General features: G+C 41.0%; 1 protein-coding gene across 3 annotated transcripts in view; it reads right to left on the reverse strand.

Moving 5' to 3' along the window:
- Window positions 1-13,823, reverse strand: part of LOC103149546 (uncharacterized) — a 46,216-nt gene extending 32,393 nt beyond the window's left edge. The window contains exons 1-2 of one of the 3 annotated variants that reach the window (XM_016680040.1): window positions 12,622-13,823; window positions 12,009-12,526 (exon numbers count right to left, since the gene is read on the reverse strand). In XM_016680040.1, coding sequence (XP_016535526.1) covers window positions 12,009-12,096 — 88 coding nt within the window. In that variant the 5' untranslated portion in view covers window positions 12,097-12,526; window positions 12,622-13,823. Of the gene's footprint in view, window positions 1-12,008 lie in introns of all 3 variants that reach the window. The other 2 variants (XM_007568761.2, XR_001664315.1) reach the window with 2 other exon arrangements.
- Window positions 13,824-24,295: the final 10,472 nt, after the last annotated feature.

Raw genomic sequence — 24,295 nt, forward strand, 5'->3', positions numbered from 1 at the left:
CAGAACCCTCAAGCTCCCAGGCCTCTGGTAGAGGACCCGAGCTCAGAGGATGAAAGAGACCACCCGCGGAGGGTGAGAAGGGAATTTTTTTTTATTATATATACTTATGAGTATGAGTAATATATGAGTAAATAGAGGCTCCTGCAAAAAAAGAAAACAAAAAAGTATGACGCCTACTTCCTGTTGACTGGACATCCACATCAGGAATATGAATTACATGTTACTTATGTTTTGAGTACTTGTGAAAGGCCATGACATCCTGGGTGAAGAGTCACATTGTCCAAACCAGAGCTTGTGAATATATCAGCATTTCAAGTTTGAGCTTCAAAATATCTGCAGCTCTCACAGATTTAAAATCAATGTCATGAGCAAATCAATGTCCAGCTGTGATATTAAATATAGTAACTGTCATAGCTAACAGGTCAAAACCTTCACCTAACAAAAGCAAAAACAATAGAGAAGAACAAGAATAAACAGTCCCACTTTCTGAGTGAAGCTAGCGTAGCATTGTACATGCAGGGTATGTTAACAGCCCTGGCCATGTACTGGACCCTACAGACATAGTTACCATTTCTGATACCAATAAGAAGAGTAGAAAAATAAAACATGGACATAAAGCTAAAATTATAGCAGCATCATTTTGTTGATAACCTGTATGAACTGAGCTATCAAGGCTCATATTCTGGGAAAACAAGTAATGTCTTTAGACCTGTATTTTTGTGCAGATTTTTTAAACACTAATCTGTTTCTCATTAGAAAGATAGGAAAACTTTTTGGATGCCCAGGAGGAGTAAATCTTAGAGAAACGTTATTTCCTACGCTGACCCTGCAGCTTTCTTTCTGAACAAAGGAGCGGAGCTCTAACGAAACGTGTCTAATGGTTCTTCGGAGGGATAAATGAAGCACTTTCAGTGGAGAACAATGTGTTTGAAGTGTAACAGGCCTGGACTGCTGCCCTTACACGTTTAGGTTAGGGCTGCCAAAGAAAAGTTACTGCAAGTTGACAAGGTCCTGGGATCAGTGGGTCACGGTGAGAACGCGATAAAATATGTTTTCATGGGCCGTGAGCAGCTGTGAGCTGCATCTCTGATGGCTTTATTAAAGAAGAAAGAGCAGGGAAAAGCTGCCACCATGCCAACCACCCGAACCACCTAATGCCACTAGTGACCCCACATGTTGGAAAAGTGAAGCAGAGAGCTGAAGTTTCACCACTGCATGCATACAGGAGAGAAACCTGCAGACACACTGCTGGACTCTGCAGACATTTCTCGGCTGGACGGCCTCCAAAACCTCAGCAAGGCTGCTTATTGTTAGGCAGGAGAAGAAAATGAATGGATTTATGGAAGCTTTTGGTTACAAGTTTACATTTTAGACCTCATTCAAAAAGCATGATGTTATTTTAGATGTCGGCATGTTTCAGACATTATGTTATGTCCCAGATAGTCAAATCAGGTTCTTCCCTTTGCTTCCACATGTTTTTGTTCTCCCACATACCTTCGTAATCACTACTTGTTTGGTAAATTTTTCACATTGCTGTTAATGTTATTGGTAGACACACAAGCAACCCTTCCCCGGGGCTTCTCTCTCATCGTAAGCCAGCGTCTTCAATCTGTCAGCATTGCTCGGCTGAACTGGTTCAGGGTTATTCACCAACTGATCTGAAAGAAAAACAATACCCAAATTTTGTTTTGCAAATTTAATATCATTCAAAGCAACCCTCCCCAGGGTCAATTTAAAAAATATCAAAGGGGTTTATTACAAATGAGTAGGAACAAAGCAAACTAAGGGGTGGAACTGTAATTTATCCAGAGGTAAATCTATAATTCCCTATGCTTAAAAAGAACTAAATTACCAAAATATTGCATATGACATTTGACTTTTGCAGGAAATCTTAATTTAGTGTGTTTAACTTGATGAATGATGACAACAAAATCCAATCCCAATCTAAGTCCAGTTTGTCGTGACATGCCATCAAACTCCTTAGTTTCCTTCTGTTCCACATTTAATATTTACTTAGCTGAAGCTTTCTTTACCTTTTTGGATCAAAGGGGCTACATGTTTACAGTTCTGGTTCAGTACGTGCCTTCACAAATCTCATTTTAAGATAATTCCAGCTGCTTTTTCTTCTCTTTTCTTTACTTTTCTTTTTTTTTTTTAAAAAAACAAACACTGTGGTCTATCTGACAAATAGAAAATCTTTCCTGCTCATTAACCAAAAACTGCTTATGGGAGAAAGTCGAGAGCAAAAAAGCTTTGTTTTTGTAAAAGGATTCTGTTAAGAGATTATGACCAGTCAATATGTTACCTACATTATGTTTATAACAAGAAAATTAGTTTTTTCAGCGGATAGCTATCTAGCGCATAGTCGAGATAAAAGGAGATGTGCTATATGAAAAACAACCCAGAAGTAGGTTCTAGAAGTAATCTAAATGGATGAACATTGGCTCCGTTTGAGCAGCCATAGTTGAAAAGTAACATAAAAACTGTGAAACTGTTTAACTCAATAATTAAGTTTAACAAAAAATGATTCCCATTTATGCATCAAAGTATATGTCACAAACACTGACTAAACTCAAAACAATATGCACACATGGGCCATCTTAAATATTTGTACACATCAGCATCGTTAAAAGACAACATCATCAAGCACTGCTGCACTGTAAGATAAAAAGTACTATTTCACAAAAAATATAGAACATAATAAAATTTGTAAATGAGAGACAAATGATGATGGCGAGTTTACTCTTAACATTTCTGATTGGCTGTTGGCTGATAAACAAATCCATGTTTTTTAAAGTGAAGATGTTAAGAGGGTAGAATACTACAGGTAATATTTTTTTGATAATTATGCCAACTCTGATCCAATTAAAACCCAAATCTGAACTTTCAAGATTATTTTCCGTACCTTCTCTGCTTTCCAGTTTTTGGTGTTTTCATGAGTTTTTATTTAAATCGTTTGACAAAGATCTAAATAACAAAAACAGAAGGGACACAATTCAATGGAGATCCTAATAAACTAATTATGAAGCTCTGATAAAAAAGTATCTCATTGCATAATGCTGTATATTCCAACTGTACGATAAATATAGTTAAATAAAAACAAAGATAACATCGCGCAGCATGCTCATGGTTCCTGTAACTGCTCTATTTTGTTCTTTTTCAGACTCTGATTTCCAACATTTTCCAGCAGTTTGTTACAATATTGTGATACATTTACATTAAGTACATCCACCTTACCTCAGATTACATTAATCAACTCTAATTCAAAATCCATGTCATTTAAATGTATCCATTTTGGATTCTTTAAAGCAGGTAATACAATATGAATTAGTCTAAAAACTAGAGTATTTTTCCATACCAATGTTTAATGTTTCTGTGCTTATCCAGACTTATTCCAAATTGCATTGAAAATCTTCATGGATAAAAAAAATATTATTGTTCCAATATTTGGAAGACTGAAGAGATAAGAGTGGGGGGAAAAACTTGCCCTCATGGTTTGCAGTTTGTCCTGAACTCTCTCAAGACTCTGGCAGAGGTTTTGAACCTTTCTGTTTTTGTACTTTCTGAAAACCTGCAAACTCCCCAAACAAAGAGAAGGAGCCAGAATTCAGGCTTAGGAGTGTTTGGATTTTCCACTTCAGCTTTACCGAGGAGGGTCACTGGAAAGTTTAGTTCAAGTACTGTTAGCTCTAATTAACAACCCAGAAATCCACAGTCCGGCAGACTCACAAGGGTCTTGTGACCCACTCAGGTAAATTAAACGGGACGTCGTCGTCCACCTGGCAGAGTCCATTTTCCCATGAACACTGTGATTCAGAAAGCCTTCTGATGCGACACATCTGTGTCCTCACCGTCTCACTTCTCTGCACTTTGTTTCCCGCTCAGGCTGTTTCCCAGTGTCCATGACCCTAATAACCCAAATTCCTGCCTGATTAAGTTGGTTTAAGAGGAAGCCACACAGAGAGCGCTTGGGTGAGCCTCACCTTAAATGGGAACACATTTTAGCTATGTTGGACCAATGATCACAGGATAGGATTTCACTTTCCAGTGTTTGAAAGAGAGGAGCACCAGGGGAGAACGGATAAGGATAAAGAGGAAACGGACAGACAAAAAAAAAAAAACAACCATACCGTTGTCATAGGATTTTCTTGCCAAATGCACAGAGTAAAAGTCATATATCCAGTAAAACTGTCTCAGGAAAACAGCACACAAGCCCCCCTCCCTCGCTCCTCATTTCAACCTTTTCTTGCTCCCAACTTGTGTTATTATTTCTCCAAATTAATCCCACACTGAACCTGAGACTGTGCTCTGAGAAGTGGGCATAAGTCAGACACTCACACATCCAGATCGTTATGAGTGTGTCTCGCGTCTGGCCGAACCCAGAGAGTTTCCGTGTCGCCCGCTTGTGCCCCAGACAGGCTCAGTTTAATGACCTGAGCCCGATAGTTCAAAGCGGCCCTCAAACACTATGATTAATGAACGTGACCTGCTAATTTCAGAAGAATACAGCTCGTTGTATCAAAAAGCCCTCTGAAAACATGAGCGGTACCCAGCTAGTTAACATTCTTCTGTATTTTAAAGAAAAAAAATTGTTTTAAAGAGGCCGATTTCATGATAAGGTCAGAACTAAGCGACATGTTTCATCAGCAACCCTGAAAGAATTAACTGCTGCTTTGTTCTTAACAATTTAAGCTGTTTGAACTTAAGAAAAGAGCCCAACATCAACACAACAACTCAAGATTACAGGCAGAAAGTTTTTCTCTCATGATTTTGCAAAAAGACTGTCCACTGCTTCAAAGCAAGGGGGAGAAAGCAGAAGTACCATGGGAAGCATTTGTCTGAAGGAATACAGCTAACAAATTGAAATTCCTTTTTGTCAGATCATGCCTCCTACAATTTGCCCTGCAGGAATCACTGTGGTTGGCTGTGTACTCTAAGCACTTCCAGATTGAAGCTGCCCTGTGGCACTTCAGGTTGCATAATCAATCTCTCTCACTGAGTGCTCTCCATTAATGGTGGGGCAAAACAGCCAGACTAACGTTACACACTGAAGTTGAGACACAGCCAAAGACAAGGCTCCCAACACGACGCACGCATCCATCTTTTACTGACACATTTCCATTTATCTGCAGAGACGTTGCCCAACTTTAATTTGTTGAATGTTCTATGGCATCAGTTTGGCTGTGGAATGAACCAAGCACATTAATCTGTTGATTGGAGGATTTTTTTAAATGGCGTTTTATAGTTTTATGCCTTTAAGCAATCAGTATACTTTTAGTCTTTTGGTTTCAAGTTCCTTCTGTTTGGATGTTTGTGCGCCAAACACCTGGCACTTTCCGGGGTTCAAACGGATTCATAGCAACAGAGACTAGATTATACCTAGCTAAAACATTTCACTAAGTAAAGAAGAAACAACCTCGGGAAGTTTAATAAATGAGAATTGTCTGAAAAAATGTGCTTTATGACCTTGATAACCATTCACATATTGAACTACAGCTTAAAGTAGAAACATTTTATGCTAGCAGATAATCACACTGAAAGTGTACCATTCAGCTGATGCTAGCTGGCTAAACACTGAATGTGTCGAGATTCAGGGTCACATCCGGCCAAAGGACCCAGATACTGAAGAAAGTGAGTGGCTGTGAAACTGGGCGGTGCAGATTTCCTGTATCTCGGCGCATGTCCTGTTGCCTTGCAACAGTGGCGACTCTAAACACAACACTGGTAAAAATGGAGGATGGAATCCTCCATGAGTTTTTTTTTTTGTTTGTTTGTTTTTTTAATTACAGTACTTATTTAATCCTAAATTTACTTTTTCAGAAATGACATTAAAAACATGTCTATGCAAATAGCAAAAGCCTAACAACACAACCGCATTAAAATTTTAATTGTTGTACCACCAAATATTAACATAGGCTACTAGCAGCCTATATTATATCCTCTTTCCCTTTGTCTGCCAAATTTATAACAAAAATATCCAGTCTGACCAAGCTTGAATGTTGGGGTAGAGTGGGCTGCAAAGGATCCACCAGACCTGTTCATTTAAACATGGGGAAAAGGAAGGATGCATTTGGATTTGTTTTTGAATTTGGACAGCCTTCACAACATGGCAGTGACGTCATCGGCCTTCGGAGGTGACCTTCCAATGTTGCAGGCCCTGAATTTAGACAAATCCAGTCCTGGTAATGTATTTAGCTGTTAACCTCCTGTGCCTTATTATCAGCATTGGAGTAGCTCTTCAGTATTAGAATGATATCGACCTGCTTTTATGGATACAATCAAGCTAAGCAAGATGAGGGATGATAAAAGTGTAATCATTGGAGTGTGTAAGAGTGTCACAAACAAAACTGCTCAAAATAAAGCTATCCAGATTCAGAGTTAACTTCAGTGCAGCGTTATGTTGAATAGAGTAACTTTACTGCTAAACAGAACACAGAAACTGCATTCAATCAATTATTTAAACCTATTGAACAATTAACCAATTCTGTCTTGGACTCCTGATTATTTTTGTATTTATTGCAATAAAGATGAAAGGGAAAATGTTTTGCTGTTGTTTTAGGTAACTGTGTACCTACAGCATTTCTAGATGTCACTGCAGTCAAAACCCAACAAACACAAAAAATCCCAGTTTGAAATTGGCTTTTATCACACCATGACTGCATTTAATCCTATTTTTGATTTTATAGATTTTTTTGCTGATTGGTCCAACATTAAAAATAAAAGTAAAACTAACAATCCTGTCAGTACTCAGGCTTTGGGGGATTTCAGACATCAGTAGAAGGAATTTATTGCTATTATAATAAGTACAATTCTTAACAAGATAAGAATTTTTTTAAAGATGAATGACATGAAAATGTCCATACCATGAATCAACTGTGGAAAATGTAGTTGAAATAGAAGTAGCAAAAAGTTTAACCACACTGTTAGATTTTGAGGTTTGTAATTTATTGTTTTCATAATAGATCATAATCCAGATCACAATTATTTGTTTTATTCTGGGAGTAATCCAATTTTTCACCCCTAGTTTCTACTACTGCAGTTGAACTCAACATACACATCATGAATCTGGATAAATTTGGATACCAAAAACGTTACTGCTAATTATCGAGTTTTCATACTGGGTTCCATGTAGCGCTGCTGGGATTTGTGTCCCCTTTAAAGGTTCTTCACTACTTACAAGTTTAATACCCAAATAACTGAGCATTGTGAGGTGAACTGTGGTCTAAACCTGCTGAAATTATTTTTTAAATCACATGCATATTTTTTGTTGACAGCTGGGCTAAAATCTGGACATATTTGGCGTAAAACTGCAAATTGATACAGAAACTGCCACAGAACATGATAGGAAAATATAATTCCTGTTGAAAAACTGCCTTTTGTTGAATAAATATGAATTCCTGACTGATCCTCATAATGTCCATGAGGGATCTTACTGTCAAATCAAACTGTACAACTTGTACTTTCAGCTTTTTCTACCAGTACATTAAGTTAATAATACCTTGCATAATGTGTTTCCTTTTAACTCTTGAACTAGTTTTGATTTTGACTTTGTTGCTTTTGCAGGACTTACTACTTATGTTACTTACAGATTTTCAGTTATGTGTGTGTGAATTATATGACATTATGAGAGATAAATTGTCTAAATTTGCACATAAAGTATGTTGCAACCAGGGCTACAGGGAGAAAGGCTACACATGAAGTTACATGTTAACGAGGTCAATGCATCATGTCCAAATTAAAACCATGTCTGTCGCTCAGTAGGAAGTTAATTAACAAAAATAGCCACAAAGCTGGAAGCACAACATGATTTTGGTTCTGAATGGAAACCACCAAACGTGGAAAATATTTACACAACTGATGACTGTGAACAAGAAACAAGTGTTCATTCTCCCTTATGCAGAACCCGTGAATCTCTATGATCTCGCCAGCAGCAGGAGATGCAAAACAGGGAGAAATGATTTCAGGTTGTCCTCAGTTCATAATGAAGCTAAGCTAATGCATATCAGCAGCTTTCAGCTATGCATGATGTGTTGGTTAATATGCTCTGCTTTTAAAAAGCTTCAAATCACACTAGTATTTGTAAAATTAACTATGTTCTGAAATGGTAAGTAGAAGAAACATTGATCTAGAAAAGCCCAAAACTCCACACAATAGATTTTGCATTATAAATTTTTATCTGTATAATTATTCTTTTTCCTATGTTAGTCATATTGTATAATTTACAGTGTTTTTACTTTGACCTGCCATCGCTTGTATTCTGACATAAAAACATCCAAATTATCATTGTTTATCTTTGATGGAAACATTTGTATGACAGAAATTTCAGATTTTGTTTAGTACTAAAGATTATTTCCTTTGTGGGGGAAGAGAAGAGGTGGTATTTCAAACGTGGAGCGTCAAAAAACATAATTAAAGACTTTTTTTTTTTCATTTTTCTTAATAAAATGTAATTTTCTGTTTTGTTGCATTAAATCTGAATGCCAGCTGCAGTTAAAATATAATGTGTGATGATTACTACTTGCAAAATTATATATAATATGTAAAAAAAAAATTCTGTTTATTCTGAATTTAAAAATAAAGTTAAGCAAAAAATATGAAATAATCATCTGCTAAATATTATGTCAACAGTCAGGCGGTCTGTTAGGAAGTCAGTTTGCAGTCACTATAATAACACTGATGAGTAGTGCTCTTTAAGTTCATGATTGTCTGTTCTTTGTGACTGAAATGGCCCAATTAACTGTAACTGAGTCATAATGTTTAGGAGCATTTTTTCAGTTAGCTGACCAGCAGTGTGTAGCAACAGGTAGGGAAGGGGCAGCACTGCCCTTCTCTATTCATACAACTGAAGAATACTCTGGTGAAAAATTTCTTCGACTGAGAACCAGAACCCTTTAAATAACGTTGCACCGATAAATCCATCAGTCAATAAACTGGTGGCAATTTGTCAAATTTCAGAAGATTGGAGAACATCCAATAAATGTGAAACCGATCTTATAGGCACCACAGAGGTATGAAAATCTGCTCTGCAGTGAGAGTGAGAGATGACTGACCCACGTCTGCGCCGCGATTAACAATAATCACCACACTGTTGCCAACTTAGCAACTTTCTTGCCATGTTTAGTGACTTTTTATACAAAATAAATCAGTACTGGCAGATCTGACTTCATATTAACATCGGTTCATAACATCAGCCAGAAGATTGCAATTGGTGCATCTGACTTTTAACACTTTGGTAGTTAATACATGTTTAGTACAAAAGTATCTCTTATTGCCTTTTTTGTGTTGAATTCAGATGAATCCTTTAGAGTTTGGATTAAAATGATCAGGCTCGATGCCAGAAGCAGCCTCATCACAACCACAGAGCTTCCAGCTGCTTCTTAAGAAGAGCTAATGTCTGCAGTTGAAGCTGCTCTCTGTGACTCTGACCAGCAACTGAGCAACAAAGAGTTAAACCCATAACGGCAAATAGCAGCACCGCTAACTCTACTAAAGCCACATGCCAGTTAAAACAAAGCAGACCACACATCAGCAGGCGGGTGGTAAAGAGAACAGGCCAGCCTGCTGTACCTGACCCTCAGCGGGGCTGCTGACCCTGTGACCTCTGATTGGAGGAAGTAAAGGCTGCGTCGGCGTGACGGGACGGTGTGAGATGCCCCAAGCGAGGAGCATGTCCTCCTGTTTAGCATGGGAACAGGCTGCAGCACCAAGGAAAACAAAGCATGTTTACTTCAGGCTGGCATGCATTTCACAGACGTTCAGTGAAGAATGTGTGACATGCCTCAGCTGATGCTAAAGTATTCAGACCCCTGGATTGTTTCCTGTATCGTAATTACGAACGTCAGTATTTTCTAATGTGATTGGATTGGATCTCCTCAAAGTAAAGTATCCCTGTGAAGTGGACAGAAATGATGCATAACTTTCCAAAACTGTCATGAATAGAGTTTGAGAACTGAGACGTGTTTTCTGTCAGTACAACTTTTTGTCTCTAATTTTTTGAACAGCGGCTTTTCCACAGGAAACTCTGAACACCTACAGACTGAATACTTTGATATTTTTTCTTTGTCCAGGCTCAGTCAGATTGGAGGCAAAACATTCATTTGCTGACTGGTTTTCTTCCAACCTGCTGAGTAAGAAACTGGAAGAGACGAAGCAAAGCGGGATGGATGGAGCAGATTTCCATCACCTTCCCAGTTCCTTCTGAAGAAAAGCATGATGCTGCCATCACCATGACTCTCCTAGGCAATGTTCAGTGTTACTTTTCCAGCTCAGATAGAATTAATGACAATTAAAAATAATTTTTGGTCTCTTCTGACCAGACACCTTCTTCCACATGTGCTGTGTGTGTCCCCTACATGGCTTAAAGTAAACTTTAAACAGAACTTATTTGGGTGGACTTCTACACTGCCTCTCCTCTCGTCACTCTTCCTTAAAAGTCAGAATTAGTCAAAGTGATGGTTGGTACTGGTAGCAGATTCTACCACCTAAGAATCTAACTAATTCTTTTGTTCCTCAACCTGAGTTCAAATCGACAGCTATGTCTCGTTAAGCTCAAACAACAACACTGTTTCACCTTTTCATTTTTTTTTTCTGTACTTTTTTTCTGGAAAAGTGTACTTAATATTTGTGAAAGTAAAATATTTTAGTTTGTATTTTCCCCCGAAGCAGATGTGTTTTTATACTTTACTTCAGCTCACTTCCTGACTCACTCGTGACTTTCCCGTCAAACTGCTGCATCTCTCTGAACAAAGCGGACCTCAAATGTGTCTTGGGAGGACAGTCGGAGACGCAGTAGCAGGGAATCATGAGTGGTCTGCCAGGCTCCACCAACTTTAATGTTTTCTGTTTGCTGCACATCATCTGACTTGATTTTCTGTCAGATCGGACGCCAAAGCGGATCCGGTGTGTTCCGAACCTAAATCACGCACAGGAGGATTCTATTTAATAATGACAATTCGACTTCTGAATCAGTCGGTTGCACTGGATCTCATTACACAATACCAAAGTAAAGGGGGCTGGAAAAATGCCCGCCACACGATTCAGATTTCTATAAAAATAAAAAATAAACACTTTGACAACGTCTCTTTTTCCAATTCACAGTTATGAATTTATGGTCAGTCACCTACACTTTGTATTTGTAACAAGACAAAATGTGAAGCAACTTAAATGATAAAGGCATGTTTGAAAAGCGCCACAGCCTTAAGACACAAAGAAGAGAGAGGTCTGCCATGTTCTGTGTGCGTGTGTGTCTGAGTGACAGTGGGTATGTACATGACCGAATGAGTCAGCAGGTCACTGAGTCAGGGAACAAGTATGAAAGTTCATCTGTAAGTATGTGACTCAGTGAGGCATCATCTAATTCCTTTACCATGTTGACGCAGATAAATCTGGTGTGTTCTGGACAGACAGAACACGGAGCTGAGCCCGGTGGGTGTGATAATGACAACATGATCCTAAACATCCCCAGGCAGCATCCCTGCCCCTGGTTAGCTAAAGCCAGAGCATTAAAAACGCCTAATCTGTCTCTGATCCCACCTATGAGTGTATTAGCAACACTTTGATTCGTGGATTTGCAGCCTACCACAGAACACAAACTCTTCAAGCCTCTCTCTCTCTCTCTCTCTCTCTCACACACACACACACACACACACACCCCCACACACACACACACACACACACACTTTGGATTTATACTTTCCCACAATTCACAGCCCTCACACTCGCACCTTGTAAACACTTCTTTCTAGAACTCATGCAAACCGAGCACAAAAACTGCATTCCATTAACAGCGAACTGACTGCAGGTCAGTGTGTCCCTGAGTCCCACGCAGCTGGCAGGTGCGTGCAGGAAGCTTCCCGGCTTCAGCCAAGAGAAGCCGCCGAAGTGAAAGGAAGTCAAACATCAAACAATCGGCTCAGTGTTTTCACAGATCTACACTCAACAATTGCGCACACAAAACCGCACCGCTAACCAGCTACATGATGTGGTCCCCGGACCTTAAAAAGCCTTACCAGCTGTCCCGTGGGAAATCCGCTCCCGGTGCGCAGGAACAGAGCCGCTCGCGCCTGCTGCGGCTCTCCGCGCGCTGCGGTGCGTCATGTTTTCACAGCGTGGCGTCACGGCTCGCTACTGTCCACGGCAGAGCATTTCTCATCTGAGGCAGAAACGGGCTGGAAGAATCCATCGAGAAAGCCGAAGAGGCGCCTCCTCCTCGCGCCTTGGTGCGCGCGGCCAGAATGCGGTTTTCCCCTCTTTGGCCTGTTGAGTTTCAGCACCCTGAGAGAGAGAGAAAGGGAGAGTAGATAGTGAACACAGAGCCAGAGAAACTAATTGTATATCATTACTGAAACTTTCACTGTGTTTTTTTTCCACTTTTTTTAAAATGTAAATTTCAAGTTGCATTTCAGGAGGAAATAGAATCGCAAAGATGGGAATTTTGGACGATTGTCCAAGTTTATATCCAATAAAGTTCAGTTTTCCAGAGTTTGTTTGCGGCGGCGTAAACAATCCAGCAGAGCGCGAGGTGGACCTGGAGGTAGGAGGACAGACAGACAAACAGCCAGAAGAGGAAAAAAACTGTTTACCCCCAATCTACTTGTGCCGCTCCGGTGACTCACGTCTCACCATCGCTTGATGAACTGAAGCCAGTTTTTCAGGCGAGGCTCCCTCTTTCTTTACTTCCAGCAACCTGTTCAGTCTTGCCTCTAACAGAGCTTAATGAGTAAATAACAACACGGCGCTAATAATGGCCCCCGCGTGTCTGTCTGGAGAAGAGTTCGGATCGGTTTCTGGGTGTCCGAGTACGGAGTGCCGCCGTGCCAGGATCACTCTGAAGTCCGCCGTTTCTCCTGTTCACGCATCAGGTGGCGATCTGAGCTGGGAAGTTGAAAGGGTTGTAAAAAATATTCTCCGAGATCTGCCCATATCGCGCCTTTTACGCAGTTCTTTTCCCTCATCTCCAAGAACGCGAGTAGAAAGACACGCATCTATAATTAAACACATGAATAAATTAGCACACACACACACACACACACACACACAAAAGTTCTGAACTGGTGTGAATCCACAGACTGCTCCGCCGCTCTGTCTTCTCCCAGCAGAGCTCGGTGCGGCTACAGAGAGGAATGGATGCGATGCGTAAAAACAGCGCGCCTCGCCTGACAGACAGAGACCTTATGAAACCGGAGCGTGGTGGCGGCCTCACAAAGTGCTCTCAATTTTCCTCCCCATCCACATGTCTCAGATGTCTTTTTGTTCCTGCTGCTGGGAGCGGGGGTGGGGGAAGAGGTGTGGGGGGCAGCTGTCACACGGACCAGTCAGGGAGCGTTTCTGTTCAAGAATCTGCCAGCAGACATCTGTCCTTCACTGTTTATACTCTCGATCTGGATAAATGTAGAGCGCGTTGGCTTCCGCACGCACGAGCGCGGTACGGGATGGACCCTGTGCACATTCCAAGGATCTAACGCGCGCGCCCGCGTGTTTGTGTGTGTTGTGCGGGCTGAGCCGAAACCCCCAGACTGAACGGTGGTCGTTGTTGCATCAATTTTAAACACTCTGGATCTGTTGTTGACTGTTTTCTCAGCTGCTCGTTTAGACTCCTGACAGACTCAAGGCCCCAAACGGATGGCAGTCTCTGGATACTTGGAACACACTTCAGGAGGAGTTCCGAGAAGGAGCAGCACGCTAAACGTCTCTAGAATAAATCCGGGAAACGGTTGCATACTTTTTTCTTTTTTTTTTCCTGATACCCCCAAATGAAACTCTGTGCCTTCAAAAGTCACCCAATGAGTAATAAATAAAGTCTGGGTGTAGTGATGGACTCTGACCTGAACCTTCAGAGCCGCACAAAGACAGTTACAAAGTCCGTCTTCTATCACCTGAAGAACATTTCCAGGATTAGAGGACTGATGTCTCAGCGAGATCTAGAGAAACTCATTGTTTATCTTTAGTTGCATTGATTAGTGCAGCAGTGTATTCTCAGGTCTGCCTAAAAAAGTCAATCCTCCAGCTGCAGCTGATCCAGAACGCTGCTGCTGGTGTTCTGACTAAAACCACATAAATAGAGCAGATCGCCCAGTTCTAAAGTCTTTCACTGAGAGAATAGACTTTAAAATACTGTTGGTAGTTTATAAATAACTGAACAAGAAGCAGCTTTCAGCTTCTATGCACCACAAATCCGGAACAAATTTCCAGAAAACTGCAGAACAGTCGAAACACTGAGTTTTTGCTTAGAGTTTCCTTTCATTATTAATAACTGGACACTTAATTATGTTTGATGTATATTTGCTTGGTGATTTTGATGATGAAATTTGTCTAATGTGAAGTTTATTGGTTGTTTTATAATCAATGACTGCATTATGTTTTTTATGACTTTGTATTGTGGTGTTTTTATAATGCAAAGCACTTTGAACTGCCTTGTTGCTAAAATGTGCTGTACGAATACATTTAACTTCACTGTGTTCAGCGTGAATCCAGCCGTTTAGTGAAGAACATTTGAGAACAAACAGCATCATGCAAACCAAAACCACAGCAGACAGGTCAGTGAAGCTATGGAGAAGTTTAAAGTAGGTTTCCAACACCTCACAGAGCTCTGTTCAACCCATCATCTGGACAAGCATAGGATGGAACCACTTCAGACCAAGACAAGGATGTTCACCTTCACTGAGTGAGCATCAGAGAAGAGGCCCATGGTAACACCAGAGGACATGCAGAAATCCAAAACTCAGAACGCCCAAAAAAAACACAAAAAAAACAAAAAACTGTTGGTCATGTGCTCTGCAAATCTGGCCAAAAAGCATAAAAAAAGTCCTGATTGCTGCAGATTACCAAAACCACAGCTCATGACACAGCAAATACGTGGAAGAAGGTGATCTGAACAGGTGAGATCAAATTCTAACTTTCTGGCCTTTAGGCTAAAGCATGAAATATGGCAAGAGGAAGATTTTCTTCATCAGTGAAAGGGAAGCTGGTGGGAGTTAATGGATGGAACTTAATGCAGGGTAGTCCTGGAAGAAAAGTTGTTCGAAGCTAAGAAGGCTTAAGACAGGGGCGAAGTTTCAACATCCAGCAGGTCAGGCCTGAAAATGAAGCCATGGTTGTGGGATGGTTCACATCCCAGCTCCGCTCCTCCAGGGTCGGTGTGGTGAATATTTTAAATGTGATCCTGTTTCAACACTGCAGTTCCAAATGGCTTAGTTAACCGATGGCTTGATTCTGACACGCTGACAAATAAACTTCAAAACTGTCAGGAAAAAAACCTTTGAAGATAAACTTTGGATAACGCTGGTTTTAATCAAAACAGTGGTGATGGCATTCATGTGCTAGCATGGTCTAATCAAAGTCCAGTTGAGAATCTGATGTCTACAGATGCTCTCCATTCAATCCGATTTATTCTAAATTAAGCAGTTCAATAGATTATTGATTCAGTGGGATTTATTACAAATGCATGCCACACTTTTTAGATTTTTTAAAGCACCTTTAAAAAGTTGACAACCTTTAGTAAGGTATTAAACATACTTTTCAATAAGCATGTTTTTGCTTGTTTTTGTTTTATTGGTGTAATATAATATTCTAATTTTAAATATTTTTAATAGCTGAAAATCATCAGAATTAACAGAAATAAAGGCTTTCAAACAACCATCTGTGTTTAATTAATCAGTGTAATGTGTTTCACTTAATGATAAGGTTCCTGAAATAAATGGGACTTTTCAGTAATATTCAAATTTATTGGAAAGCTGAAGAATAGTGAAAGTACCAGCTTGCCTTGGTTGCTGGAGAATACTTAATTTCTTTAAAAACTTCAAGATTCAGATTTACAAACTAAGAAAATGCTTTTGCACCTTGGTGATACTTTTCATCTATGTAAAGAACTGAGAGCAGACATTTTGACCTCTGACCCCAACACCTGCCATGGAACCTGAAGGATGGACGAATGGAGCAGGAAAGTGTCACACACTGGCCACCTTTACGGCTCGTCCCATACATCTCTGCTCTTTCTTCTCTGAGCACCCACCCACAGACGGACCACATGCTAGGGCCTTTGAGCCCCGGCACTCCCTGCTGGGCAAACATAGAGGCACAAAGGCTGAGTAAATAGCTCCTCAGCAGCCTTCTCCAGGCCCACTCTCTGTGCTGAGGCACAGACAAATGCAGGGAGGTTCCCTGCTCTCTTCCACGCCACTAATAATAGTAGCAAGCAACAATGCACACAGCTGAGGTGGCTGACATGCAGGAATGTTCGCTTAGATAATGAGGATGAGTGCAAAAACAGCCTACAAAGGTCGGACAATTCTACTACTTTAGCAACGCTTCAAGGTCAATTTATAGAAATTTCAAACCTAAACGCTGAAGTCCAACTAATGTGACTTGAAGGTGCAGTATGTAATTTTTGCATGTTTGTTAAAACTGTCACCATGACAGCGCTCCTCCGTCTTCTCTCAGTGCCAACTAGAAACAACCAATCAGAGTCAGGAGGCGGGTCTTAGCGCTGTAAATCATTCTGTATGTGGCTGCTCATCCCCATCTCTCCCTCCCCTCCATTGTTATTTGCTATGCTGCAGCTAGTGGAGCCTGTTGTAAATGCTAAGGCTAGCTACCATGGCCTGTGGATAAACAGTCTTTCTGTAACCTCAAGTTGTTTCTCCGCCATAAGCACTTTCAGCAGTGAGTACACAAGGTTGATTGACAGCGCTAAGACACTCCTCTTTTGTTTGGGATTGGTGCAATCATTCAGGCGGCAATAGTAGCTCAAGGAGGAGGTGGATCCATCTTTTCACCAATTATTTGTCTCATGACACTGTGACAGTTTTAATGAAATTGTAACATATTTTCTATAAAAGTTACATACTCCAGCTTTAAAGTTCTCTTTTATAAATGATTTCAAATCATTGAAAGTTCTCCTAATAAGTTGCCTCAAAGAGCAGATGGCAGAATTTCAGGGAAGCACAAATGGATGAAGTGTGTGAGCTGGTGTGAAGGGTGCCGCCGTCATGCGACACTCTGAGCCATGCTGGGGAACTTGTTCGGCTCTCTGAAAGGGATTTGCACCGTGACACTGTTCCTACACCCACAATTAACCCCATCCGAGCAACACACACGCATACACACAGCCACACACACGGAGCCAGAACAGACCGGCTCTCTGGCAGGAGACGGCAACATAACAGCCGGAGAGGAATGTTTCATTTCCTTTTAAGAATAAAGAATTGGACTTGGAATCGTGATTGTTGGACTTGTTGTGTTTTCTCTGTGCATCTGGTGAAACTTCACTCTGCATTCCGAAATGTTCTCTTACCTCTTGGGATGCGCACAGTGGTTTCTATAGATAGATGGAGCAGGTCCGGGCCTCTTGGGCGGCCTGATCCATCCAAGCAGAGGTCAGGGTGGACATGTGGGAAGGGTGTGGCAGTGTTGGTGATGCTGGAGGAAGGATAGAAAGGAGAAAGAAAAGCTTTGCTCCTCCAGATGTGATTAGAAATATTTAAAGGGCCATATTTTGTATTTTACACATAGTGCCTTTTTATAGCACAATCAAGTAACTATGGCTATGTTCACATTGAAATTCACTTTTTTTGCGTGGTTCTTCACATTTAAAATTTTTTGTGACTTGTAAGCGATCTCCTGTGTGAACCACAAACAATCTAAAAGTGTCCCACATGCGCAGTAGAGGGCGCGGTGACGTCACACATAGTGAGCGTCCTCAGTGTTTTGCTAACCTCCTTAAAGTAGAAGAATTCTCATTGTTTGCGGAAGTAAACATGGACGGTAATGGTGGAGTGTAGCTTGAAGTTGTTGTCCAACCGGAGAGCCAGCACATTTAATCCTTATTATAGTAAACCATAGTTATTATGCCTGAAATTGGGTCTCTGTCTCTTTAAAAACTCCAACTCTTTCTGAAACTCCGCCTTCAAAAAGTAATCACAATATGGCTCCTTTATTAAGGCTTTAACAATGTTTTTTTTTTTTACCAGTTTCTCTCTGAGAAGTAGCTTGAATGAGCTCAGCAGATGAGCAGTTCCTCTGGGTGTTTGCTAATTGCTACTGGCCAGTCTGAAGGAGCTGAGTGGGGGAGTTATGGCGGACAGCTGCTCTGAGAGTCAGAAGCTTGGAAACTGCAGCTCAGAGACGAAGCTCAGTCCACCACGGCATTTTGGACAGCTTCAACTTGTCTGAAAAGACTTCTCCAATTTAAGTGTTTATGGAAATTTATTTCTGTCCATTCTTCCAGAAGCACATTTGTGAGGTCAGACACTGATGTTGGACCTCACAGCTTCCTCCAATTAATTGTAAACGTGTTCCTTCAAGTAGAGGACAGGATTGTGTGCAGACCAGCCAAGTTCCTCCACACCAAAGTCTCTCATCCATGCTTTTATGAACCTAGTTTTCCACACAGGGTAGCAGTTATGTTAGAGGATGTGAACTCTGTCTAGAAAATACACAATAATGCCCCTTTACAACATGTTAATTAAATAATTCTGCCAGCTTTGAAACTTGGGTTTGTCTTTGGCAGACAAAGACATCAACATTGTTTTAAGTAACAAATATTAATTTGGTTGAGTTGCTGCAGACACAAGATGGGCCTGTAGGTGTGCTGCATGTAAAGGAGGTAAACTGATCATCTCAGCTGATCCAGAAACAGGTAAACGGAGTCAAAGATAAATAATAAGGTCTGCTGGATTATTTTGGTGGGTGTTTTCTTTTCCTTTCCCAACTCTTTTTACGAGCAGTTTCAATTTCAGGCCCGGAGGTCGTGGCCTCTCAGTTCCAGCCCTTCTGAGAAGAGGTGGGGCAGGAGGGGGAAACCTGTCGTAGAGAATAACAGGCTCACCGGTTGAGGAGGTGCAGGCGTGCTCCTACCCCCGTCTACCAGACTAACAGGACCGAGCGCCTCCAGCCAGCCGGCCTGGCCAGCTGCCTCAGGGAGATCCCAGGTGGCAAATATTCTGCTGCTGCAGGGAGTGAGCATTCGATCCCACCCTGTGGAGCTCAGGAAATCTGTCAGGTCAGTGTAGCTGGAGCCTGGTGTTTGCGGCAAGCGGTGAGGCGTGACTTTGTTGGGGCTGAACATTTCTGGCACCCCATTAACAGCAGGATGGGACGGTCCAGAGGTGCTTTAGGAGTCCTCTGCGTCCTGTCCGCTCACTTCAAAAACAGTCGTCTGCAGCTGGTCAGCCCTCTCTGCCTGTAGAGTCCAGTTGCTTTCTAATGATGCAGCAGGCTGGTGAAAGTTTCAAGGCTGCAGAATGATGTTCCCTTCTGTTTATTGAGTAAAACAATCTCAGATGGGTTCCTTGTGGCTTTCAGTAAAACAAGATGCTACTTGGCCTTGAGAAAAACAGAGATCGACAACAACATAATGAGAGATTATGAGGAAAGGAGGAGGAATGTTTGTGAGGAACAGGGTGAGTGGTGTGGAAAAAGACCTGAAGATGGAAGCTGTGTAGAACTTCAAAATGATTTTTCCTAGCAGTGCAGGTTGGATTTCTCTGAGCTGCTCGACCCATCGCTCCGTGGTCATGGAGCTTCCTGCAGTTTATCACCTCTGAAACAGACTGACAGACGGTTTATACCCGATCCACAAAGCTGTCCAGCTACAGGACACACTCTGTAGCTGGACTCTGTAGCTTGAGGCCGTCAAGATGTGACGGCCTCAAGTAGTCAGATAGATGACACACGGCAGAAAGGAGCCAGAACACACAGGAGAAGTTCAAAGTCCTTACACAAACCAATAGTTTTGCCCCTTTGAACATTTCCACATTGTGTCTTAACCACAAGCATTAATGCATGCTTTTGGCATTATTGTCTTTGTGGTGGACATACACAAAGTAGTGAGCAAGTATATAGTGGAAGGTAAGCAGCTGAGGTTTTTAGGTGTGTTGTGAAGATCTGTTGTAACTGCAGTGTTTTTTTTATTCCTTCCACAAATTAGTTGGTTTTTTGGAGGCCTAAACGAAAACTCACTGAATGTTGTAAAACACATCAGACTTGCTGAAAATTTAAAGAGAAATACCTCAAGAGCGCCCCACTGCAACATTCAAAACTCCCTTTATCATAGAGATATGAAACTAGATACACTTGTAGAACTTCCCAAGACCTACATAAGAAGTCTTACACCCACCGTCTACAACAAACAGGCAATCATCCACCATGAATGAACTTGGAATTTTGACACATTTTGGTCATTCATGGCCTCTATTTGGTTGAACTCTTAGAGGTTTTGATTTTTTTGGCTTGAAAATTAATCAGATTGCTCATAAGGCACTGGAGATCTAAATTTATGACAATTCTGACTTTTTGCATGTTGAAGGGACATGGCCAAGCCTCAAACTTTGATTTCACTCCAAAAATATAAAGGTTGTTATAATTGCCATGGACTTCCTAGTTAGGGGCACCAGAAAATGTGGATAATTGTTAATTAACATATTGAAGTGAATGTCCTTTTGTAGAAGATTTTTATTATCATTAATTTGTTTTGATGTATGATGCAGGTGTGCTCCTACCCCCAGAGGGGCGCCTCCAGCCATATATTGTTGAGTTTTGTAGTTACTTGTATTTTGAATTTGCTGTGACCAGCATATAAACTGTTGCTGGCCAAAACCCCAACTCATTGTTTATACTGGTGCTTTATTCACATGTAAATGGCTGCATGCACAGTGGTAGACGTGTATAAATCTTTGACACTGAGTCAGACCCAGAAGCAGAAGAAGTAGAGTCTCCTGCACAAGCATCAAGGATGTAGCAGTGGTTTCTGGATGGTAAGTCAACAACTAAACACTTTTGCCTTTTCCAGCAGCCATTGCACAAATAATGAAGTGAGCGGCGCTCCCTTTGAGTTGCCAGATGAGGGGCAGTACTCACTCATTTGTTATTTTTGGAAACATTTTGACAAGGATCATTTTCCAGGTACCAAAAAATCTAACTTATTGCCAGAAAAGGACTGGATGATATTTTTTTTAGGCACTAGAACTGTTTTGCATTGTATGATCCTTCAAAACAGTCCAGAAAAAGTTCGGACCCAAATCCAAATCGACGATTTGGAAGAAGATTCAACTGAAGCTTGAACTTTAACAGTGGTCAATTCTTCCTTCCAAATACAGTCTCTAGATGTGCAAAGTGAGTAGAAATACATTTCAAAAGTCTTACAGCTGGAATTACAATGAAAGATGCTTCTGCACAGTACTGACCCGGTGGGACTGAATACAAACGAACATCACCCGTTAGATTTTGGTCTCCACTTTACAACTATGCACTATTGTGCTGATCTATCAAATCGAATCACATCAGAACATAGGGATGTTTGTGATTGAAACAAGACAAAATATGAAAAAAAATGTCCTAAAATTCCACTCTAATACCTAAAGGTTTCTGACAAAATCTGAGTACTTCATGATTTCTGAATGATTTTGTGAAGCATAAAGAGACAAACACGCCGACATGTGTTTGAACTTATTTATTGAATTGTTTAAAGCTGTTATACAGAACTGTATAACTGTACAAAAAGAGAAATACTTGATTTGTCACTTTCCACTTATGCTGCAATGTTGAAAAATAAAGATTTATAAATATAATGATCAGAAAAAAAATCAAGCAAATACATTCCACCTCATTACAGACAATCCATGAGTGGTTGGGGCACAATGAAGGGGTGATTCAGATTCAATCCATAAAAACTCCTCCATAATATGATATTGGGAAAAGTTAACTCAGAGGTCAGAGCTTTGCAGACGGTGATGGACGTTTGGCTGGTTTTAGGGAACATTTCAGACTGATCCTACTCCAATTAGAGCCAATACCCAGGAGTCTGAGGAGACTGCGCTCTGACCTGTTCTCATTCCTCCTGCTCCTGTTTCCATCTATAAAAAGGCACAAAACAGAAACCCTTTTGCAGAGCTTCAATTTGAAACATACAAGCTAAAGACACTGCCAGTTCAACAACAGACCTGCTGCAGATATGCTAAGCGCTCCGCCTTGTTCATGCCCCACATACTGAGTCAACTGCGGCCCCCGATGATGTCACTGTGACAGTTCAAAGGTCATCTGTTGATGTACCTTTGTTCCAAACCAGGACCTCTGCCAAACACCACAGAGTACACACTGCCGCATGAAACTTAACAAAATATTCAGACAACAGACGCAGAAAGAGCTTAGTGTTTGAGAGGAGACAATCTGAGATGATGTAAACGATGTACCAAACACCAGCTGAAACCTGAAAACAGACAGACTGCTTTATAAAAGCAGTCCTGCCGTGTAAGCTGATTAAAGCTTACACAGCTACAAAACAATTGTAGACGTTCAGCGGAAACAAAAAAACAATGTTTGATTGATTGTTTGATTTTTTTTTTTAAATACTGAGGTGGAGCAGAACCTGCCAGAATGCCCAGATCAGATCAGTACTAAGTGAAATGGAGCTCCATCAACCTCAGATTCCTTAAATTTTTCTCTCTAATGCAGCGGGACACTGGAACGGACACGGGTTCCATCAGAACGCTGCGTCTCCAACAGATCATACCAAGTGTCTTCAGGAAGCACAGTCGGGAATCGAGATTCCCCAAACTCTAAGCTGCTCGTATTTGAGTTTGGTTGAAGCCGGTCAACCTGTGACCACGGAAAGGGGATTTGGTAACAAAATAAATAATCAAAATCAACCCAACAACAAAAATAGATATATATTTACTTTCTACAACCCAAGATTTTACCGTTTAATAAAGAACACAAAACCTGCAGCAGTAGGGGATTTGAAACATGCGTCTTATCGGTGAGCAGGGTGGAGCTCTGACTGATCTGGGTGGGAACGCTTACAGCTGATGCAGTGATGAAGATATGAATCAAATCATAATAGATATCGTTACAGTTTCTTCACTGAACAAAGATCTACCTTAGTGCTTAGTCGTAACTCTTCAGTATTGGATGTTGATGGCGTCTAACCTTTCAGATATGTGGCTAAAAGTAGATATTGATATACATATATATAGACTAAATGCTCTGGAGGAGTGACAGAGAATTCTTTTAAATAATGAATCTGCAACAGGAAGGGTCTTCCAATAAGAACAGACTTGTCCTTGAGAGTGAGAAATGTTCAGGTTTCTGGTTCAATTCAGAGATGAAAAACATGAATATGAATTTACTTCAGTTTCCAAACGTTTGTCTTTGAATAACTGACCCTTTGCATGTGACGACATGCTCTTCAGAAAGCGTAACACTCCGCCATGATGGACATCAAAACAACCTACCCACATGGTAACTCCTGTAAAGTTTGTGAAAAAACATAGTTTGTAACCTAATATCATGTCCATGTTGTGGGTTTCACTATAGAAATGGTCAGACTGCTGAGTACAAGCATAACAAACTGACAAGAAGGAAATCCAAACTTAGCCCGACTAGAACAAGTAAAAGCACAAGTTTTTTTTTTGCTATGCTGGCAAAAAAAAACTTGGGAAAACAATCATAACTCTGTTCAATGCTCTCAATTCACTCACTTCCTATATCCCTCATGGTGTCTCAACATGATGAGGTGACATAGCTGCAAAGGGTCAAAACTAGGGGTTGCACCAACTAGTCGATTCCTTACTCTGCCGTGTTCCTTTTATGTGGCTAGTCGACTAATCGCAATCACGTGACAAAACTGACACTTCCAAGAAGAAGAAAGATGCAGAACAAGGTGAGTTTGTATTTTTATACAATCCAAACTAATTTAACACAGAGGTACCAGAATAAGGCCATTGCATGGTGCTGTGATTAGAGCAGACAGCCCGTATACAGAGGCTGCAAACGGCGGCTGTTATGAGTTCAACTCCCGTCCTCGGTTCCTTGCCACATGTTATCTGCCCCTTTTGTTTGTTCTTTAAAAAAATGAACAAACAAAAGGGGCAAGCCTTAACCCTCCATATGTGCTTAACCCTCCATATGTGGGTTAAGCACAACCCACATATGGAGGCCTTAGTCCTCGACGCGGCCATCGCAGGTTCAATTCCCGGCCTGATGACCTTTGCCACATGTCTTCCCCTTCTCTCATTACCCACTTTCCTGTCAATTCACTATCAAATAAAGTGAGAGCCAAATCAACTAGAGCTAATAAAACCTTTAAAATGAAAGGTTTTATGTTTAGAAAAATACTGTGAGAACACCTGAAGACGTAGTTCAAGCTGCATTCTGAAGATCTGACAGTCTATCCCTGCTGTCGTCTATGTGCCGGTTCATCCTGCAAAGTCAGAGAGCTGCTGCCCTGAGTCACTGGAGGGTCCTGCTGCGCATTGGGGTGGAGGAGCAGCAGGTGGGCGCAATGATTTAAACTGTAAATTCA

This window comes from Poecilia formosa, unplaced genomic scaffold (assembly GCF_000485575.1).
Source record: "Poecilia formosa unplaced genomic scaffold, Poecilia_formosa-5.1.2 Scaffold230, whole genome shotgun sequence".
In the NCBI taxonomy this organism is placed as follows: Eukaryota; Metazoa; Chordata; class Actinopteri; order Cyprinodontiformes; family Poeciliidae; genus Poecilia; species Poecilia formosa.